The 21,701-nt window shown below is 46.9% G+C and overlaps 2 protein-coding genes across 2 annotated transcripts in view; one reads left to right on the forward strand and one right to left on the reverse strand.

The window, feature by feature from the left end:
* Window positions 1-21,701, reverse strand: part of FBXL13 (F-box and leucine rich repeat protein 13) — a 1,209,524-nt gene that overhangs the window by 728,748 nt on the left and 459,075 nt on the right. The gene's annotated exons all lie outside the window — the stretch shown is intronic.
* LRRC17 (leucine rich repeat containing 17) overlaps window positions 1-21,701 on the forward strand; it is a 207,408-nt gene that overhangs the window by 103,827 nt on the left and 81,880 nt on the right. The window contains exon 2 of the mRNA XM_085654021.1: window positions 238-1,122. Within this exon, the coding sequence (XP_085510147.1) occupies window positions 369-1,122 (754 nt within the window). The 5' untranslated portion in view covers window positions 238-368. The remainder of the gene's footprint in view (window positions 1-237; window positions 1,123-21,701) is intronic.

Consider the following 21,701-nt stretch of genomic DNA (forward strand, 5'->3'; position numbering starts at 1 on the left):
CAAGGTGAGTGCAAATACCGTGTGTTTGTGCAGACCTTTACCGCCTTTGGTCAACGCGTGCCAGCTGGAATTGAATCATGGGGGCTACGGGTGAGCGCAAAAGACCTCCGCAGCCAAAACACACTCGAACCGTGGCTACTTGTTCACACGCGTTGAAGCAGCGGCTATGCATAATGAACTGTTGGAAATGTTTGGTTTCTTGCTTTGACTCACTGTCCTACTTCTCTTCCTACGCAGGGACTCCTCACGCCCCAGCTGCGGCTCGTCGCTCCAGAGCCACCCTCGCCTCGCCGGCCTGAACTCAGGTTCAAAGCGACGCTCGCGCTGCTGCAGCCCTCGCGCTCCGTGAGCCGGGCCAGCTGGATGTCATGATGCGCGTGCTCGCCCTCGCGCTGCTGCTGGTCCTGGTCTGCAGAGCCGCGCAATTCAGGAAGACGAGGAGGAATAGGGAAAACCATGCGCCGGCCAACACGTCCAGGAAGGCCTCCAGCACGGTCAAGCGCTACGCGCCAGGACTCCCCTGCGACGTCTACACGTATCTGCAGGAAAAATACTTGGACTGCCAAGAGAGGAAGCTGACCTCGGTGCTTCCGGAGTGGCCCGAGGATTTGATACACATGCTGCTGGCCAGAAACAGGATTCGCAAACTGAAGGATAATATGTTTTCCAAATATCAAACCTTAAAAAGCCTCGATTTACAGCAGAATGAAATTTCAAAAATCGAGAACATGGCCTTTTTCGGCCTGAAACAACTCACTACATTATTACTGCAGCACAATCGGATTAAGGTGCTGTCCGAGGAAGTGTTTATTGCCATGCCTCGTCTAAACTACCTGCGCCTTTATGACAACCCATGGAACTGCACCTGCGAGATGGAATCTCTGATCACCATGCTGCAAGTGCCAAGAAACCGGAACCTGGGGAACTATGCCAAGTGTGCGTATCCGCAAGGGCGGAAGGACCAGAAGCTAAAGCTGGTGAGGCCGGAACCATTGTGCCTCGAAGATGTGGGCGTCCCCAGGCCGATACAGGGCTCCACCAAACCAACCACGCCAGTTGTCGATTCTTCCATCTGCCACATATTTTTATTCCCCGTTCTAATGCTGGACTGCAAGCGAAAGGGTTTGTATATTCACTATTATCAGCAATGCCTCACATTAAGAAAGAAAATGAACAATTGATGCAACATGCTCTGTGTATTGTATAACACCTCTAGCCCAGATTGTTAGTCAGGTGGAGTGAAACTGCACTATTAAATTCCGTCCCACCTTATTCACTGTGGGCCACTGTGCCCTTACCTAGTGTTCCTGGGTGTGGGAACATCAAACCCCAATTTTTTCGATGTAGTAATTTCACCCAGAAAAGTCACAAGAGGTTTTGGCTGCAGTAGTAGACATGCTTCAGCCCCTCCTTTTCCTGGTAGAGGAGAGTATGCACAGCTCCCCCGTCAGAAACTACCTTTGCCTCTTTGCCTTTCTTGCCTTACTCACCACATCAGCCTCTCTCCCCTTCCACCCCCAAACCTTAAGCCGCAGTATACATTTACCACCTGTTCTGTTGGTAAATGCCCTAAGCAGGTGGTAAATTTCCTGAGTAGGTGATAAATATATGCATTAAACCACAAGAAACTGAGTAATGCAGTGATTTTATGACCAGTAAATCCAATTTCACACAGTAATTCCTCATTCCATGGATCTTAATTGTTATTGCACTGTACTTGTGCAGATTTATCACATAGTAACAATAAATTTCCATGCAAATTTACTGCTTGCCTCTACCGTGCAACTCAGATTCAGGGCCTTAGCCAATCCTGGCTTTTTAGCCAAAAGCATTTTGAGACTAATAGTTGCACTTTCCATAATAAGTATCTTGGCTTTAAAGTCCCAGCATGCAAGTGGTGTTGTCTAAAAAGTCAGAAGTGGGAAAAGATGTCACACATGGCACACGTATATTAACAACTAGGAGTATGTCCCCATTTTGTATTTATTCCCTCTTCACTTTGACTGGCACTTGCAAAATATTCACATAATTACGTAGCCCATTCTGTCTCTCTAGAATGGTTTTCCTGCTCTTGCGCCTGGACATGACTCTCAATGTGTTTACAGGAATGAAGCGTTATGAAAGCCAGATACAGTAAGATAGGGGCATCCCATAAAAGTATTCCAAAAGTGTTCTATTTTTAGTGAAGTCTTGAAAAATTCATAGAACAAGGGCTTTAAAAGTGAGCATTCCTCTGCTGAGCCGGTCACCTTCACCGCACTCTTCCCGCCGCTGCCTCCCTGCGGCCCGCCCCCCTGACAGCCCATTCGCCGCTCCGCTCCCACCACCCAGCTGCTCCACCCTCCCATCAGTACTCTTAAGGAGAAAGCGTAGCAGCGTAGGGAGCGACCTCTGACCCTGCCTACAGGTTAGGTCGCCCCCACGCCGCTGCCGCCTGCTCACCCTGGTCTCCTGCTGCTGTCTCCTGCTGCCAGCTGACTTGGCCTGCCCGCTTGCTGCCTCTGCCTGCCCCCGGTCCCAGCCGCTGCTGAGACGGTCACCTTCGCCGCACTCTTCCCGCCACTGCCTCCCTGCGGCCCCGCCCCCCTGACAGCCCATTCGCCGCCCCGCTCCCGCCACCCAGCTGCTCCTCCCTCCCATCAATGCTCTCATGCAGACCACAAAGAAGTCGCGCAGCGGACGCGCGCAGCGGGCGCGACTATGGCAAGCCCGTCTGCGCCCATCCGCGCCTGAACCGTGCCCGGCGCCAGAACCTCTGGACCCCGCAAATGCCACGACACCAGAATCCACTACGAAGCCAGCACCCTCCACGCACTCAACGCCGGCCAAAACCACACCTGCTTCCAGGCAGCCCCGAAACGGACCACGGAGCCTTCTCCTGCCACACCTGCAGCATCACCTGTGACAGAACCACCAAACCTCCAAGGACTGGACCCAACCACCTCCGCTGCATACTCCTCAATACCCGCTCCGCATGCAAACACGCCGTCGAGCTCTGGGATCTGCTCGACACCTCCGCCCCAGACGTGGCCTTCCTGACCGAGACCTGGTGGAACGACTCCTCGGCACCCGACATCACCATAGCCATCCCGGATGGCTATAAGATGACCCGCAGGGATCGCGCCAACGGAATCGGAGGAGGAATAGCCATCGTCCACAAGTCCACCCTCAAGATCGCGACCCACGCAGACGACACCCTCAACACCGCCGAACACCTGCACTTCCAGATCCACACCGACCCCAACACCACTCTCAGAGAAACACTCATCTACAGACCCCCCGGACTCTGGGTCCATCGCCGACCTCGCCAGCACCCACGCACTTGCCTCCACGGACTACATCCTCCTTGGGGACCGGAAGTTCCACCTCGAGAACAACAACAACGCCAACTCTGCCACCCTGATCGCCAACCTCGGCGTCAGACAACTCGACACCGCAGCCACCCACACCTCCGGCCACATGCTGGACCCCATCTTCTCCACAAGCCCTCACGTCGCCTTCGACCACACCACCCAACTCCACTGGACCGACCACGGCTGCATCCATTTCACCTTCAAGAAACCAACCACCGCACCCAACAGCTGCCTCGCCGCTGCTGGAGCTAAGTCACCGAAGACCAGCTGATCACCACCCTCGCCCAGAACCCACCCACCGACCCCACCAACCCAGACGCCGCAGCCCGCAACCTCAGACAGTGGATCAACGACTGCGCCAACACCCTTGCCCCGCTCAAGAAACCCCCCAACAGCCACGCCAGCAAGAGAGCCACCTGGTTCACCGACGAGCTCAAGACCTCCAAACGTGCATGCCGGAAACTGGAGAAGATATGGCTCCACGAACGCACACCGGACAACCACGCAGCCCACAAGGACGCCACCCGCAGACATCACCACCTCATCAGATTAGCTAAGAGATCCTCCTTCAAAGACCGCTTGGATAACAACGCACACAACAGCAAAGAGCTCTTCAGCATCGTAAAGGAACTCTCAAACCCCAGCACCAACGCCAACGACATCCCGCCCTCACAAGAACTGTGCGACTCACAAGCCATCTTCTTCCACCGCAAGATCGCTGACATCCACGACAGCTTCAGCACCACGACCGCCCTGACTACGCCAGACTCCACCTCCCCTGTGAACACCACCAGCGCCAACCGCCTGACCTCCTGGTCCAACGTCGATGACGACGAGACACACAAGGTCATGAACTCCATCCACTCAGGATCTCCGTCAGACCCGTGCCCACACCACGTATTCAACAAAGCAGACGCAGCCATCGCACCCCAACTGCGGAAGGTCATCAACATCTCCTTCGAAACAGCGACATTCCAGGAAAGCTGGAAGCACGCCGAAATCAACGCCCTCCTCAAGAACCCCAAAGCGGACCTCAAGAACTTCCGGCCCATCTCCCTGCTCCCGTTCCCGGCAAAGGTCATCGAGAAAATCGTCAACATACAATTGGCCCGCCACCTGGAGGACAACAACATCTTGGACCCATCCCAGTCCGGATTCAGACGTAACCACAGCACCGAGACAGCCCTCATCGCCGCCACAGATGACATCAGGCGCCAACTAGACAACGGCGAAACATCAGCCCTCATCCTCCTGGACCTGTCAGCCGCCTTCGACACGGTCTGCCATCGCACTCTAAAGACACGCCCCCTAGAAGCCGGAATCCAAGAGAAGGCCCTTGACTGGACCACGTCCTTCCTCTCCGGCAGAACCCAGAGCGTCCGCCTCCCACCCTTCCGATCCGAAGCCACCAACATCATCTGCCGTGTCCCCCAAGGCTCATCCCTCAGCCCGACGCTGTTCAACGTCTACATGGCCCCCCTCGCACAAGTGGCCCGCCAACACGACCTCAACATCATCTCCTACACCAACGACACCCAGCTCATCCTCTCCCTCACCAAGGACCCACACACTGCCAAAACCAACCTCCACGAGGGAATGAAAGCCGTCGCCGACTGGATGAGGAGCAGCCGTCTGAAGCTGAACTCGGACAAGACGGAGGTCCTCATCCTCAGACCCATCCCCTCAGCCTGGGATGACTCCTGGTGGCCAACCGCACTGGGAACAGCACCAATACCCACCGACCATGCACGTAACCTAGGATTCATCCTTGACTCCTCCCTCTCCATGTCTAAACAGGTCAACGCCGTCTCCTCCTCCTGCTACAACACCCTCCGCATGCTCCGCAGGATCTACAAGTGGATCCCGACCGAAACAAGAAGAACGGTGACGCAGGCTCTCGTCAGCAGCAGACTGGACTACGGCAACGCACTCTAGGCAGGAATCCCAGCCAAACACCTACGACGACTACAACGCATCCAAAACGCCTCCGCCCGACTGATCGTCAATGTCCCCCGCCGCAGCCACATCACCCCCCACCTGAGAGACCTACACTGGCTCCCCGTCGACAAGAGGATCACCTTCAAGCTCCTCACCCACGCACATAAAGCACTCCACAACGCCGGACCAGCCTACCTGAACAGCAGACTCAGCTTCCACACCCCCACCCGCCAGCTCCGCTCCGCCAGCCTCGCCCTCGCTGCCGTCCCCCGCATCCGACAAACGACCTCCGGCGGCAGATCCTTCTCCTACCTCTCCACCAAGACCTGGAACACCCTCCCTACCCACATACGGCAGACCCAAGACCTACTCGCCTTCAGAAGACTCCTCAAGACCTGGCTCTTCGGACAGTAGCAGCACTCCTTCCCCCTCCCCTCAGCGCCTTGAGACCCTCACGGGTAAGTAGCGCGCTTTACAAGTACTCTGATTGATTGATTGATTATATATACATATATACACACACATCTCACTGAAAAAACGAAAGGTTATAGGGACATTTTAGTTACTCATATTTCCCTCTTATAAAACCAGTGAAATTCAGCACTTATAGTAACCTGAGCTAACTATACATTATGCCCCCGCAATGCGCTTCTTATGACCTCACATACTACATCACTCATGATATGGCCAGGGACATCACTGATGACATCATCCAGTGTGTAAGCATTTCGTAAATGTTTCTGAGACTTAAAGATATATACAAAGCTACTACATAAGTTAAATTACTATTCTTTCTGTACTACTAGTAAGTGATACAATTTCTAATATATGTAATCTGAGGGGTTTTGTGACTATGTGGGTAAGTGAGTGGCTGTATGGGTGAGTGAGTGGGCGTGTGAGGGGCTATATGGGTGAATAAGTGGGTCTGAGAGAAGCTGTTTTGCTGAATAAGTGGTTGTGAGACTGGCTGTAGGGGTGGCTGTGTGAGTGGCTGTATGAGTGGCTGTATGGGCAAGCCACTGGGTATGTACGTGGCTGTATGGGTGAGTGAGTGGCTGTTTGAGTGGGTGTTTGGTTAACTGAGAGGGAACGTGTGTGGCTGTATTGGAGAGTGAGTGTCTGTGGCAATATGGATGAGCGAGTGGACGTGTGAGTGCATGTATGGATGTGCGATTGGGTATGTAAGTGGTTGTGTGAGTGTGTGAGTGGGTGCATAAGTGGTACATGAGTGGTTGTATGGGTGTGTGAGTGGCTCTGTTGAGTGACTGTGTGAATGACTATATGGGTGAGTGAGTGGCTGTGTGAGTAGGTGTATGGGTAAGTGAGTGGCCGTGTTAGTGGTTGTATGGGTGTGTGAGTGGCTATATGGATGAGTGAGTGGGTTTGTGACAGGTTGTATAGGTGTGTGAGCGGGTGTATCAGTGGTTGTGTGGTTGTGTGAGTGGATGTGTGAATGGTTCTGTGGATGATGTCATGAGCGATGTCACCAACCATGTCATGAGTGATGTAATAGGTGAGGTCATAAGCCGTGCATTGCGAGGGCGTAAGGTATAGTTAGCTCAGGTAACCATAACTGCTGAATTTCGCTAGTTTTGTACTAGTGAAATCTAGCTTTACCATAACGTTTCTGTAACCTTAGTTTTTTCAGTGAATTTCTAAGGTTTCTTAAATTATAACATCCCTGTAACCCTTTTTCTAATAGGAGCACACAAGCTTCAAGTTCAACTGTAGCAGGTGCGGTTGACTGCTTGAAAATGTAAGCACATCCACAATAGCATCACTCCTCTTAAATTTATTCAGAGCCAATAACAGACCTAATTACTTTGCCTACTAAATCATTACCTATTTTTGGCTACTAAATTATTTTCACCACCCAACTATACCTTTTGTGTAGTTTGCACTCTACGGTAGGAAATGCACGTTTGTGGACAGCATAACCGTTGGGATGGTGCCAGACTAATTCATTGCACTCCCTCAGGATATGTCTTCTTATAGGCCAGCTAGCTCACCATGCCACCATAAGCCCCCCTAACTCTAGGCGGGTAGCAAGTGGTTTCGACAACCGCTGAACATTACAACCCTGATCCCCCAGGAACCGTGGTAACAGATCTAGAACCCTTTTGCTCAGTCTCTCATGCAATGTTTCTCTCATGGAAATATACAAGGAATACACAGTGGGACACTTTCAATATTTATTGAACAAATTGATTGTTGTATAAAATATATGTTCCGCAATTATCTATAGACAGAAGCAAAGGAAAGTTATTAGAAGTATTACAACATTGAACAGAATAAAAAGTTCCACCATCATGCTAAAACAATGTATATATGCAAGCATATAAAACAGTATAGAATTTTGGAGTACTCCTACTATGCATCCTAAGTGCCTAGGGTGTGTGTGTTCTGCCAAGAATCCCCATACTGGATGATCTAGCCTCTGTCACCTGGAGGTAAAGAATGTAGGTGCCTGTTGTGGTCAAAAGCTGGAAAACCCTCATAGAGCAATCAGCAGGCTGCTGGGCCAATGCATCAGCATGTAGAGACCTCGCAAATGACAGCAAAGCGTTCTTATGCCAACACCTAGAAACAGATGTTTATTTATAACAAAAGGCATCCTTGGCTTGGGCATAGATCTTGGTCAGGCCGCCATTGTTTATGTGTTATAAATAGCTATGTCGCCATATGTATGAAACAAATAATCACAGTTGCACAGTGTATGTATAGACCTTGTAAATGATTTTTCAAGGTATAAAAATAGTGTTCTTCGAAGTTGGTTTGTAAGCAAGTATAGTTACCTAGAAACTATCTGCACTGTCGCGGTTGCAAATGTGTGGCAAAAGTCATTGTGTGAAAGTGAAGGCAACTTTAGGAAGAAACTCGTTTACATGTAAAAATGGCAGTATTTCCTTCTAGGCCTAACTGGAACACATGAGAATCCTTTTTTAAATCAGGTCCACTCCTCCATTTTAACTGCCTTTCATTCTACCAACTGTCACATTCAGCGGCAGATTTCTCCTGTGTGCTCCTGCTTCAAAATGCTTAGAGTTTGGATTGTGGGTCACAGCTATGTTTTTTGGGCCAGAGAGCGTGCTAGAAAGAGCGGCATTGACAGGGACTTAGTTTGCCAAAGGCGGACATTACTTGGATTGGCCAGAGAGGTTTAAAGTGGCATCAATTGCTGACTTTACTTGAGAACATTGCAGACTGCCAACATGTAGCCCTCTTAATTGTGTACTGTGGTGGCAATGACCTGGGCACTTTTACTGGGGTAGGATTGGAAATAGAAGTGAAGTATAGCTTTGGACAATTAATGGCACTTTTTCTCGTTCTGCCTTGGTATACTCTATCATTTGCCAAAGGCAGAAATGGAAATTATCACACAACATCTGTCGACAAATGGACAAAGCCAGGAAACATGTTAATAAAACTGTTTATGCATTCCATAGAGACCACAACATAGGCGCCATCTACAATAACAACTTGCATTTGACATGGACATGGAGCATATATAAAAGAGTGAGGGTGTACATTTCTCTGACAGAGGCAACAGGATATTCCTTAACAACTTAAAAGATTGCATCCTGTTTTATGTGTAGGTAACATCTACACACAATAAATCCAAAAGCTCTTTTAAGAGTCCACCTATTACCAAACACAAAATAATTTTTGTTTTAAATCCTTTTTTAAATCATTTTTTGGAGTTGCAACAGTCACAAATCTACAAATCAAAAGCCTGAATTCAATGCACAACAGCACATTTAAGATTTATGACTCTTAGTTTGACTCTGTGCATGTGACAATGGCTCTGTGAGTACTTTTTTGAGTGACTAAGTGTGTGTGTAAGTGGTGCATAAGTCTCTCAGTGGGTCTATGAGTGAATATGTCACTTTCTATGTGTGTGTGTGAGTGGGTTTAAGAGAATATGAGTGTGTGCATGATTGTCTGAGTGGGTGCATGAGTGGGTCTGTGGGTGGGCGTGAGTCTCTGAGTGGGTCTGTGAATGGGTGCATGAGCCTCTCACTGGGTGAGAGAGTGGGTGTGTGAGTGTCTAGTTCTGTGAGTGGGTCCGTGAGTCTCAGTGGGTGTGTGAGTGGGTGCATGAGTGGGTGTGTGAGTGGGTGCATGAGCCTCTCAATGGGTGAGTGAGTGGGTGAATGAGTGTCTGGGTCTATGAGTGGGTGTGTGAGTCTCTGAGTGGGTCTGTGAATGGGTGTATGAGAATATGAGTGGGTGCATGAGTGACTGAGTGGGTAGGTCTGTGAGTGAGTGGGTGCGTGAGTCTCAGTAGGTCTGTGAGTGGGTGTGTGAGTCTCAGTAGGTCTGTGAGTGGGTGTGTGAGTCTCAGTAGGTCTGTGAGTGGGTGTGTGAGTGTCTGAGTGGGTGCATGAGTCTCTGATTGTGTGTGTCAGTTGGTTCACGAGCCTCTGAATGGGTCTGTGAGTGTGTGTGTGAGTGTCTGACTGGGTGTGGACTGGATGTGTGACTGTGAGAGGGTGTGTAGGTGTCTGAGTGGGTCTGTGGGTGAGTGCATGATCTGAGTGGTAGGGTGCATGAGAATATGAGTGGGTCATGAGTGGGTGCACAAGTCTCTGAGTGCCTGCATCAGTCTCAGTTGGTGCTTGAGTGATTGAATGGGTCTGTGAGTAGGTGCATGAGTATCTGACTAGGTCTGAGACTGGGTGTGTGAGTCTCTGAGAGGGTGTGTGAGTGGATTTGTAAGTGTCTGAACAGGTGACTGAGTGGGTGCGTGAGTGCGTGTCTGTGTGTTAGTGAGTGGGTGCATGAGTTTTTGATTGGATGTGAGTGGGTGCATGAGTCTCTGAATGGGTGTGTGAGTGTCTGAGTGGGTCTATGAGTGGGTGCATGAGTGGGTCTGTGGGTGGGCGTGAGTCTCTGAGTGGGTCTGTGAATGGGTGCATGAGCCTCTCACTGGGTGAGAGAGTGGGTGTGTGAGTGTCTAGTTCTGTGAGTGGGTCCGTGAGTCTCAGTGGGTGTGTGAGTGGGTGCATGAGTGGGTGTTTGAGTGGGTGCATGAGCCTCTCAATGGGTGAGTGAGTGGGTGAATGAGTGTCTGGGTCTATGAGTGGGTGTGTGAGTCTCTGAGTGGGTCTGTGAATGGGTGTATGAGAATATGAGTGGGTGCATGAGTGACTGAGTGGGTAGGTCTGTGAGTGAGTGGGTGAGTGAGTCTCAGTAGGTCTGTGAGTGGGTGTGTGAGTCTCAGTAGGTCTGTGAGTGGGTGTGTGAGTCTCAGTAGGTCTGTGAGTGGGTGGGTGAGTGTCTGAGTGGGTCTGTGACTGGGTGCACAGGTCTCTGAGTGGGTGCATGAGTGTCTGAGTGGGTGCATGAGTCTCTGATTTTGTGTGTCAATTGGTTCATGAGCCTCTGAATGGGTCTGTGAGTGCGTGTGTGAGTGTCTGACTGGGTGTGGACTGGATGTGTGACTGTGAGAGGGTGTGTAGGTGTCTGAGTGGGTCTGTGGGTGAGTGCATGATCTGAGTGGTAGGGTGCATGAGAATATGAGTGGGTCATGAGTGGGTGCACAAGTCTCTGAGTGCCTGCATCAGTCTCAGTTGGTGCTTGAGTGATTGAATGGGTCTGTGAGTAGGTGCATGAGTATCTGACTAAGTCTGAGACTGGGTGTGTGAGTCTCTGAGAGGGTGTGTGAGTGGATTTGTAAGTGTCTGAACAGGTGACTGAGTGGGTGCGTGAGTGCGTGTCTGTGTGTTAGTGAGTGGGTGCATGAGTTTTTGATTGGGTGTGAGTGGGTGCATGAGTCTCTGAATGGGTGTGTGAGTGTCTGAGTGGGTCTATGAGTGGGTGCATGAGTCTCTGAGCGGGTCTGTGAGTGGGTGAGTGAGTCTCTGAGTCTGTGAGTGCATGTATTAATGTGCAGGTGAGTGTGTGAATAAATATTTTTTTCGGCAAGGTTTGTGATTCCGCCGCAACACTACACAGGGGGCGCTGAACATCGCAATAGGTTCATGACTCCAACCACGTGAAAAAAACTGATTTTGGGCATTTTGATACTCGTAAGAGGTCGATCAGAGACCCCTACAATGCTCCCATGGCCATGGTGTCAGGGTACCCCTACACTCACCCCTTCTATAGCTTCTAGCATTTATTTCTATCCCCCGGGACCATGTCACGCTTTATAAAATGGCAGATTCAACTTTCTACACAAGTTGCAGCCAGCCAATCATAGCACTTTTCCTGGTGCGTGGGTTTGTGAAGCTCCACGTAGGTGTTGCAAAGGATCCGCGCCTCTAGATATACAAATTTGGCTTTCTTTTAATAAAGTCAAAACTACTAAACGGATTTACATCAAATAACAAAAATCACTCTTTCTCGACCAAGTGCTTGCTTTCAACCAAATTTGGTGTAATTTCGCCCAGCGGTTCGGGCAGTAGTCGTGTTTAAAATCCCTATTGGGAATTACCATGGGAAACGCACTATTTTTTACTCTCCTTTTTCTCAGCCCTGCTTAACGGATCACCTCGAAACTTTCCATGCACAACAAGACCCAACTTGACACTTTTTTTGGGGAAAATTTATGAAGATTCCTCAAACTGCGCCAAAGATATAGGCAAGTAAAAAAACGGTTTTCCTATGAATACTAGGTCCTGAATTATAACTACCTACTGGCAAACGGCAGTAGGTTTTATATATATTAATAGGAAGGGAATGCTTTCACAGCTCAGTCCTGCATTTTGTGTCTCCGCTAGTGCCAAGGTGTTTTCTATTAATGTCAAATTTGGGAGATAAATATTGGCCAATACACAATAATGTAGCAAATTATAACAAATAATTCTGACCATTCATTAAGCAATTCATCAATAGTTGTATACTTAAATAGACACAGGACGAGAACGTCAGGTGTGTGCAGAGCTGCATATAAGGAATATATACCCTTACAACGTATGCAAATACATCTTATGCCATTACAACGCGGTCGTTACAACGACCGCGTTGTTAGAATGCATTCCATTACATCGCAAGTCATTACTACGACTTGCTGTAGGGGGGGCGCTGGACTTAGTAATAGTATTATTTACTATCCCTACAGCAAGTCGTAGTAATGACTTGCAATGTACTGGTATGCGTGGTAACAACGCACTCGTTGTAACGACCGCATTGTAATGGTACCACGTTGTGGAGACAGCGTTGTAAATGCTGTTTCTCGCATATAAACAAAGGTCCCATGACCTTGTCTCACCAAGCTCTGGAACATCTACATCAGTCCTGCTAGATTTATCAGCCCTGGCCTGGGGATGACATTGCAGAGGTGGAGAGGTCAGTGTGGGTGTTGTGTAGAGGAGAGGATTACAAGACTCGCCATGGAGACCATTTTATATCAATCAGTTGTCTTGCCCCTTCTACCCTGATTGGTTAGGACAGATTTCATAGAATGACACACTGGCAGGCGGGGACTGCACACGGAGAACCAAGAACCATACGTCACATTGTGAACGGTCTCCTGGTCAAAAGAAGCATTATGTTTGGTTGAAACATTCATGGCATAATCTCTGCAAAAGGCACAAGGAGTGGCCCAGAGGGCAACTCTGTGTGTGTTCAACACAGGCACAAACCACTGGAAGGTCTGAAATGCTGTCTTGTGGCGGTTGGAATGGCCCTAAAATCTCAAAGTGACAGGAACCCACAAGTTTGGTGAAAGCAAGAAATGTCCTAGTTAGCTGTATCCGTTTTGTGTTTCTTGGACCACTTTGCGGAACAACAAGGTTATCAAAGCTGAGAACACTCTGAAGGAAATACAGTGCAGAGTACAATTTTATTTTAGGAAAATAAACTCTGACTGCTTTCTTGGAGGACAAGGCATGGAGTTTACTGACACTCCTTGCTGGTGTTATGGCCACAAGAAAAGCAGTTTTAAGGGACAGGGTGGCGTTGGTTACAATGACTTAGGCATGATAGAGACTAAAGCTTGTAGCTTCCCTAATATAATAGAATAAAACATCAGCTCATCAAGGTGGCATTTAATGTGTTCAAAAGAAAAATGCGTTCAGGCATATTAAGGTATGCTGATAAATAATGTTTACAAGTGATAACCCTAACACCAGTGCCTGCTACGTAGATAAAAAATATACAACTTTTCGGGTTAGGAAGTAAGATTAACTATTCTCCTGTCTAAAACTCAAAGACAGATCATCACATATTGACCTTTTTGTTGTTTACTTGGACTTTCTAGAGGCACACAGAATATGCAGGTTATCCCATGAATGATTCAGTTTAGAAGCAAATGGGTTCTCAGGAACCAAGCATTTAAGATTAGTAATGGAAGGGAGGAATGGAGAATTATTTCTTTCTGAAGGAAGACAATCTAGCGAATGGTGTGGGGAGAAGTCCTGTCATACATGTAGTAGAAAGGGTGATCTTGGAACCTGAAGACCGAATTCTAATCCCAGCTTTTACACCTCATTAAATAATCATGTAATTCTGGACTCGTAACTAACTCTGTGTGCCACATATTTGTAAATATGCGTAATGTAAATATTTTTTAAAAGTATTGTACAGCTCACTGTCCATAATACATGCTCCAGCACACTCTCTTTTATACTCATATCGTCTTATTACATTTTCTAAAATAGCACAATAATATTACAGTTGGCTGTACATGGGAATGAGCGTGTACAATAGTATGCTTAATAATGTTCGAAGGCAAACACCAGTGGATGAGTAGATCCTGAATATGCAAAACAGTATTTGCACTGGGACCAGGTTGTCTTGTTACAGCATGGGAGGTGTAACGAATTTCCAACAAAATGTGCACTCATAGCAGGCCATGGGGGAATACCTTGGCGAGCAGAATCCGGCAGAAGAAACCACTGTCATGGATCTTCTTTACGGTCTTCTGGATCACTGGCATGAGGCACAGGTGTTCTTTCCTGACCGGTTCATCGAGTAGGTCACGAGTGTAGAACGGTACGGGGCTGCTGATCAGGAAAGGAGGAAGCCCTGCAAGTTCCGCATGTGAGAGGAATAAAGTGTGCACTTGGTTAATTTTGAGGATACTCCCAATAAGAAAAATCCATTGGGAATGATGAAAAGTCCATTGCTGCTCATTTGGAGCATGGTTTTGATGGCACACTTTGAGCATTTATGCGTATTCTGTTTCCTGAAAGGGAGCTGCAGCAAAGGAAGTGTTGTTTTGGGTAGCTCCTTCCCAAAGGTCATTCAACAGAAAGTGAGGAGGGCACATTTTTTAAAGGGGAGAAATAAAGAGCCTCCCAGAAAACCATAGAATCAACAAAGAACCCCACTCCCCATTAAGACCAAGGACATGTGAAGCAACCATATTCTGGTAGGCAGTCGTTGAGGTCCAAGTAGTTAGTCTACAAGTTACAGTAGTTCCATTTCACATAAGATGGCATGCTTCATCATTCGAGCCGCAAGTCCAAGACTGGCCTAGTTCAAGGTCTTTTTTCCTACCTCCGTGGAGCTATAATTGCAAAAAAAGAGAAACTCACACACATGTAGTTTTTAAAAACATATATATGTGTTCATGGTTTAGAAGGTTGCTACAGCTCACCCTTAACATAAGTTCTTATAGGTTAATATATTTTACAGTGATGTGGTCCTCAAGCCTAGTATTTCTGTAACTACAAATTAAGTACATGGTTTACGCTGCTATGGCAACAGAGTAAATCACTCCAGCGCCCTGACCAAGGTGCTGCCCGCAAAATATGGAAATGCCTGTTGGCCCGCTGGACATTTCAAAAATTGACAGGAACCCCCGTCAAAGCGGTTCCTGTCAATGCATTGTAACTTTGCTAAACGGCTTCATCAAACGTGACAAAGCTGTATGTCAAAGTTACACATTTTTTAATGTTCAAAAAGAAAATTCCAAAGCTGGATTTTCTTTATGAAAATAAAAAAAAAAACAGTACCACCCTAACCATGTTAGTTTTCCCCCATGGTGAAGGGGGAGATGAGCATTTTTGACTGCCCCTTACAACCAGGTTTTCCTTGTGATGGGCATTAAAAAAAAAAGGCTACATGTCCGCCTTCTACATTAAGTGGCCCATCATATAGCCAAATCTCGAACGGGACATTGAATGAGTTTGACCACACCCAAATCAAAATCAGATGGGCAGACCACAATGTTGGTGGTGAGGGAACTCCATCACCGTTGCGATGGAGTTCCCTCTCTCCCAGTATTTAAATGAGGCTCTAAATTTCCTAGCGGAGGAGATTGTTTATTGGACAGCTGATCACAAAATGTAGGGAAGCAAGAGAACGCACCTGGAAGGTAGAAGAGAAGTTAGGGGTAGAATAGAATATATTTGACAGTAGGTGTGTGAAGTTTTGTATTTAATCCCTTGGTGTTTTTTAACACTGCATGTGTGTGTTTCTTACTGGTTGAAGGTATGTTTGCATGGAGTGTGAAAATGGTGGTGGGATACTAAGTGCAGCTCCAAGAAATAGGGCTCCATCCTCTCTGCAACAAAGACTAAATTTGCCTGGGGCAATACATACGTTCAATGAATGAATTATTTCAAGGGATGTATTACACATTATCACTGTTTGCGCCAAAGGAGGGAAGTTAGTGCACAGATACATGATGACCAGTGTTCTTAGAATTAAACTTCATATGTTGTCGAGCGAACGGATCTGTCATACAGACAAAATTAATGTAATACAAGGCAAAGGTACATGTTAATGGATATATGAATGTAATGTTGGTCTTCCAAGAGTAATGATGTGTACAAAAGGTGATAATATATGTTTAAAAAAAAAAAGGGTGCGCATGGCACAAACAGTGATAATACGCCCCATTATGGTGTATGCGCTGCCCCCAGGGCAGCCGCGAATGCCTGCGGCCCCCAGGGCAGTGCATTTTCACAATGCAGGCAGCACCCGCCTGCACTTTCAAAGGGGTTTAGAGATACCCTTGCAGACGGGTTCAGTCAGTGACTGCACCCGCCTGCAAGGGGATGTCTGAGGGTCCATGGGACCCCCTTTCCCCATGCAGAGGGCTGCTCTCAGGAGGCGCACTGACAGTGCACCACCTTTTAAATGGTGCACTGTCAGTGCGCCTCCTGAGGGCTTCTTTGATTCTGCGCCCGAAGGTGTAATATGGCGCCGAGTCAAAGGAATTCCCTCATTTGCATAAGGCATGCCCCTATGCAAATGAGGGAACACCCTCTGTTGATAACGCTATAAGAGCGCCAGCGCTTTCGGTATTATAGAAGGGGACGCACAAGCATCTGCGTCCCCTTCTATAATACCAAAGTGCCCTGTGGGCGCGCAAAGTGGACGCAAACACCTGTTGCGCAACTGGGGCACCATCTGTAGTACAGCCCCAGGGTGGCATGCATTACGATTAATGTGGAGTTTTGTTATGTCCATCTTTTTTATCGAAAGGTCAAGCTAAACTGAACTCACACCTGGAAACCTTTGAAAAATAACACAGGTTTCTTTGTTCTAGTTTGTTACATTAGCATGTTAGAACTTTAACCATGGACCAACTTAGTTCAAGCAGGGGCGGCTCCTCCATTGGGGCGGCTCCTCCATTAGGGCGGAGGAGCGTCGCCCTACTGCTTTCGCTCAGTGCGAGAAGCAGAAACATAAAATGATATTTTAAATACCATTTTATGTTTCTGCTTCTAGCGCTGCGAGAAAGCAGAATGTTATGCCTGGTTGGAGGCGAGTGGGTCGGGAAGGAGTGGCTTGCCCAATGTTATGGGCCCTGACTGTTTGGTCGGCCCTCTGGAGCCGACCAAACCAGTCATGCGCACTCTGGATTTTCTCTATGTAGGCTGCATGCAGCCTACATAGAGAAAATGGCCTCCCTACAGGCGCCCTGCTGGGCGCCGTCCGCACCAATCTCAACGCTAGCATTGCAGTGTTGTGATTGGCATAGGGGAGGTGAGGGAGGATGCCTGCTTCCTGTTCCTGCAGCAGGAAATGCGGGCATGGGACCCCGCCAGGAGCGGAGGCGACGCAGGACCTGGTAAGGTAAGTTTTGTTTTAACCCCCTGCGCGAACCCGCCACCCTCTAGTCATGCAAGCCGCGACTGAGTTCGCGGCCTTTTTTCAAATACTCACGGACCATTTTCTGGCCCGTTTTATGGCCTTACTTCCTTACCTCTAAACAAGTAAGGTCGTAACTAGTCTTACCTACTAGCTGGTCGGGTCATTATGGAAACCGCTGACTAATGTTAGTCTTAATCTTGTGGTGTAGGGTGTGCGAATACATTTTACTACCTTCACCACACTATTTTAATATTATGGCGGATGTCATCTATTGGCAGTGACTGATTTTACGCAGTCTGAAAAAAACAGACCTTCAACCAAGCCTGTTCTGGAAGTGCATCCAAAACAGCAACTGATGGAGAGTGATCCAGTGAAAGTATTCCGGGAAGGGACATTTTTATTCACAGAAATGTTTATTAGAGTGTTCAACAATAAGTACAGTTTATAAGCCACTGGTTTATATAACACCTCGTGTAGTGTACAAACGTTTGCATTCAGTTGTTAACCTCCCCACAGCCCCTGAACAACCCACGGGTCCAGGGAACATCAATTAAAACAATGTGTCACAATCGGGCACAATGTAAAGTACAGTTCAACAACTTGCCTAGACCCCATCTCAACCTCTGCAGACTTCCAAGCCAGTAGCTCTTATCCGTTAGCCTTTCTCTAGCCTCCAATAACAAAAACCCAGGACAGGCAAAGGTTGGTGACACCTCATTTATTTATTGTAGCAAGGGCTTCCAAAGCGTGTCAGATTTACTCCCCTGGTCCAGCAGATTTCCATAACAATTAATTGTCACATCTTGATTACCCACTCCTGTATGCTCGGTTAAGTTGTCGTCTTCTATTTTAAAGCAATTCGTTGTTTTGCTACCAATGACCTGTTCACAGTCGCTGTCCAATCAGGAGTAAAAAGCTCCCTCAACGTTGCCGTTTTTATTCCCACAATCAGTCCTGCCAGGTTCGGGGTAACAGGTATCCCAAGACACCCTTGATATTGATCAATAATTATTCCCAAAAAAGACCTAGCACTGGGCAAGAACACCATACATGCAGGTTGTCCCCTGGCCACATTCCTGCCAGCATTGTCCATCCTTGTCTGTGTACATAGTCTTCACTTCCATTCGTGTTGTGTACCATAGTTGTGTGTTTGCACAATGTTACTCTGTTCTGTATACTACGCGTCCATTTAGGTATACCCTGCCAAAGCTCTTGCAATTGGTGTAAAAAAAATCCTTCTTAACTCCATTTTTCCATGGATGGCTATTACTTTTGTGGGTCCACCTCAGATAAGATGGCGTATATGTTGGAAATCAACCCATTGCATATGTGTAAGTAGTGAAAAGATTTTCGAACAGAGTAAGTTTCCTTGTTCTAGCATCCTTACTGAGTGGTGAAAAAGACCAATGACAAATTTGAAAATAAGGCATGTATTCAGATACGTTCTCTCAGATGTCCATTTTGCATTCCTCAAAGGACTTAAAATAGGTCCCTCAACATCCTACAACCCCCCTGGTACCATTTACTAAATTTCGCCAGAGTAATCCAGATGAAAAAAATATAAAAAGAGCAGCGTAGAGAGGGAGAGGAATGAATTAAGAGCCTGTGTTCTCTCTTTGTCCCATCTCTCTAGTGTTGGTTGAAGGACATCCGAGACATAACCTAGCTGTGGCCTGAGGGATCTATGGAGCTATGCCACGTCCCAAGGTTCCACTTTTATATTTATCCAGTGCTTTAGTCTTTCTTAGAGACTAAAGAGAATATGGAGTTAAGCTGCTTGATGATATTGGGTGAACACCTATTTGCGAATAATACAGATTTAGAAATACTTGCCTTCTTTACCAGCCCATATATATAGTCAACCACCCCCTGGAGATCAAATCACGAAGAGCCTGAAATGAGTAAGAGTCTGGAGGGGACATTCATTTTAACTTTGACTAGTGGCCCCCATGGGTTGCCATTAGTGTAAATTGGCTTTAAGGTAATTAACTCTGTAAAATTTCCCTAGGAGAAATCTTCTCTTTTGTCCACTGAAATTGAAAAATGTTGGCAACTTCCTGTTTTACTTCCTGCTTAGCCCCACACTTAAAAGCTCTGATTTGTCCAGGTTCACTGTGAACACAGAGATGTCACTGTACTTTTGTACAATGTCCACTGTGGCCTTGTGTGAGGAATCTGGATCTGTCATTGTCAAGAGAGAGGATTGGGGAGAAGATGTGGTCCGTCGGCTAGACTGCCGACTTTGGTGCTGGAAACCAGGGTTCGAGCCTCGAGGTCGCGTCCACATCCTGTGATTCTGGGCAAATCACTTAATCTCCCCGTGCCTGCATGTGTAACGTAACCGGTGCTCATATAAAGCGCTCCAATACCTTTGGGTCGAGTTCACGCTATATAAAATCTGCAACAAAAATAAAAAGAAAATGCAGTCTGTGAAGAGATTGATTTTTTGTAGATCTGCTCCAGAGGGTATGCCTTTAATTTCCCTACATTCCATTATCTTAGATGCAAGTGGTTCTACTATCAGGGCAAATGATAGTGGAGCGAGAGGGCACTCGTCTTATTCTCCAAGTCAAAATAAAAGGCTCTGTTTTGAGCCTGTGGACTATAACTTTATCAGTTAGAGACTTGTAATTGGTCTTTATATTTGACCCTAGGCTTATTGTATCAAGCATTCAATTCATAAAAGAACAATTGACCCTATAAGACTTTCTTCTCATTCAGAGTCAACATGGCAGGGGAATTTTCCTTTTGTTGGAATTTTCAATCAAGTGCAGGACCAGTCTAATATCAAACTTTTGTCTCCCAGGAATAAAACACAACTGATCTGGGTGGATTATGTGGGGTACATTAGGGCTAATCTATGTGCTGGGACTGTAGTGAAATATTGGCATCTGTGTTTTGCAAAGCTATTCGTTGTGCCAGAGTCTGTGAGATGCCAGATAATGTATCTTATTACAACAAAATATTAGTTGACAATTCGTGGTCATGGTGTAATCACCATTTATTTTCAACATTATTTCTGCAAGCTTTTTCGTATTTTTTTTTTTTTAGTGGTCGTGTGAGGATGGAAACCGGAGTCCTTACTGCTGAAGCTCGACCAAGATTTGGAAATTCCCAACAGTAATTTTGAAAAAATTACGAAAAACAAAGCGTGGATCTACATCCAACAAGTCTACTGCTGCTGTTCCATTAATCAACCCCATTCATTGCGCAAACATTGATGTGGAGATGGACTAGTTTTAATTCCACATGAATGAAGTGACTTGGCCAGTATTTCTGTGTCCTGAGGAGAACCCTTTAACTCATGTCTGGTTCGAAACACGTAGACAGAGTTAAGAGCCAGGGAGTGCATCAGAAAAGATGGTACTGGCACACAGGGGATATTTGACTCAAAGATTGTTTAGTACAAATCTCTGTGTTTTGCCATTTGAATATGTATTAAGCTTGCACCCTCTGGTTACAGCCCAATCAGCAGGGGCTTCCATTAATATTGAAGTGACATTGGTCTCCTTGGGGTGTTGAATTGCAGAACTGGGACATATATGTTTTGATTATGTGTATTGCTAAGAGTTTGTTGTTAAGTTTTAATCGAATGTGATAATGCAGGTTATGTTTTATGTGATGTGGGCTATCAGCATCAAAGATAAGCTCTGATTTATTGTCAATACTGTTTGTTTTTTGTTCCACTGCTTGCGTCCGCTTTCACAAAAATTACGGAAAAAGGTATGCAGAAACAATGTTGAAAATAATTGGTGATCACAGCAATTTATTTGTGTGTCCACGAATTGTTAAAGTGGTAGGTGAAAGACAGGGCAGGTACACGTGTGATCCCTGCCCAGGTAGTGAAGAATACCCATGTGTGTTTTCACTACCTATGGGGTTTGCTCTTCCCATAGGTTAACATGGGGAATGGTTGAAATTACTTCAAGCTGAAATAGTGGCTTACAGTGGAGCAGCCTCATAATGTTTCCTATTAATGGATTCACCATGGCAAACCCTCTCCTTTGGTAAAGAGGGATTTTTCATTAATAGCTTAGAAATGCCACTTCTAGAAAGTGGGCATTTCTCTGCTCTAAAAGTCTCTGTGTGCCTTTTTTGTCGACTCCAGTCCACACTAGAGACTGGGGGAGCATATCTGTGCATTCCCCTCAGACCGCTATAAACATTGGGTATGCAACTGAAACGACAGAGCTCTGCCATTTGAGAGCCCGGCTGGATAGATTAGAGGGAGAGGTTTTGACATTTAGCCTCTGGGAAGCCAGATAATGGCCCCACTAAAGATCAAGATCTGCATTCCACGGCCCCATGGCAGACAGGACTGAAATTTAGAGGAGACATCTGTGGTTCAAAGGGAAACCCTCTGAACCACCCCCAACTTCAAAGGCACAATACAGTATACCTACTGGTGCCATACTT

Source organism: Triturus cristatus, chromosome 4_1 (assembly GCF_964204655.1).
Source record: "Triturus cristatus chromosome 4_1, aTriCri1.1, whole genome shotgun sequence".
In the NCBI taxonomy this organism is placed as follows: Eukaryota; Metazoa; Chordata; class Amphibia; order Caudata; family Salamandridae; genus Triturus; species Triturus cristatus.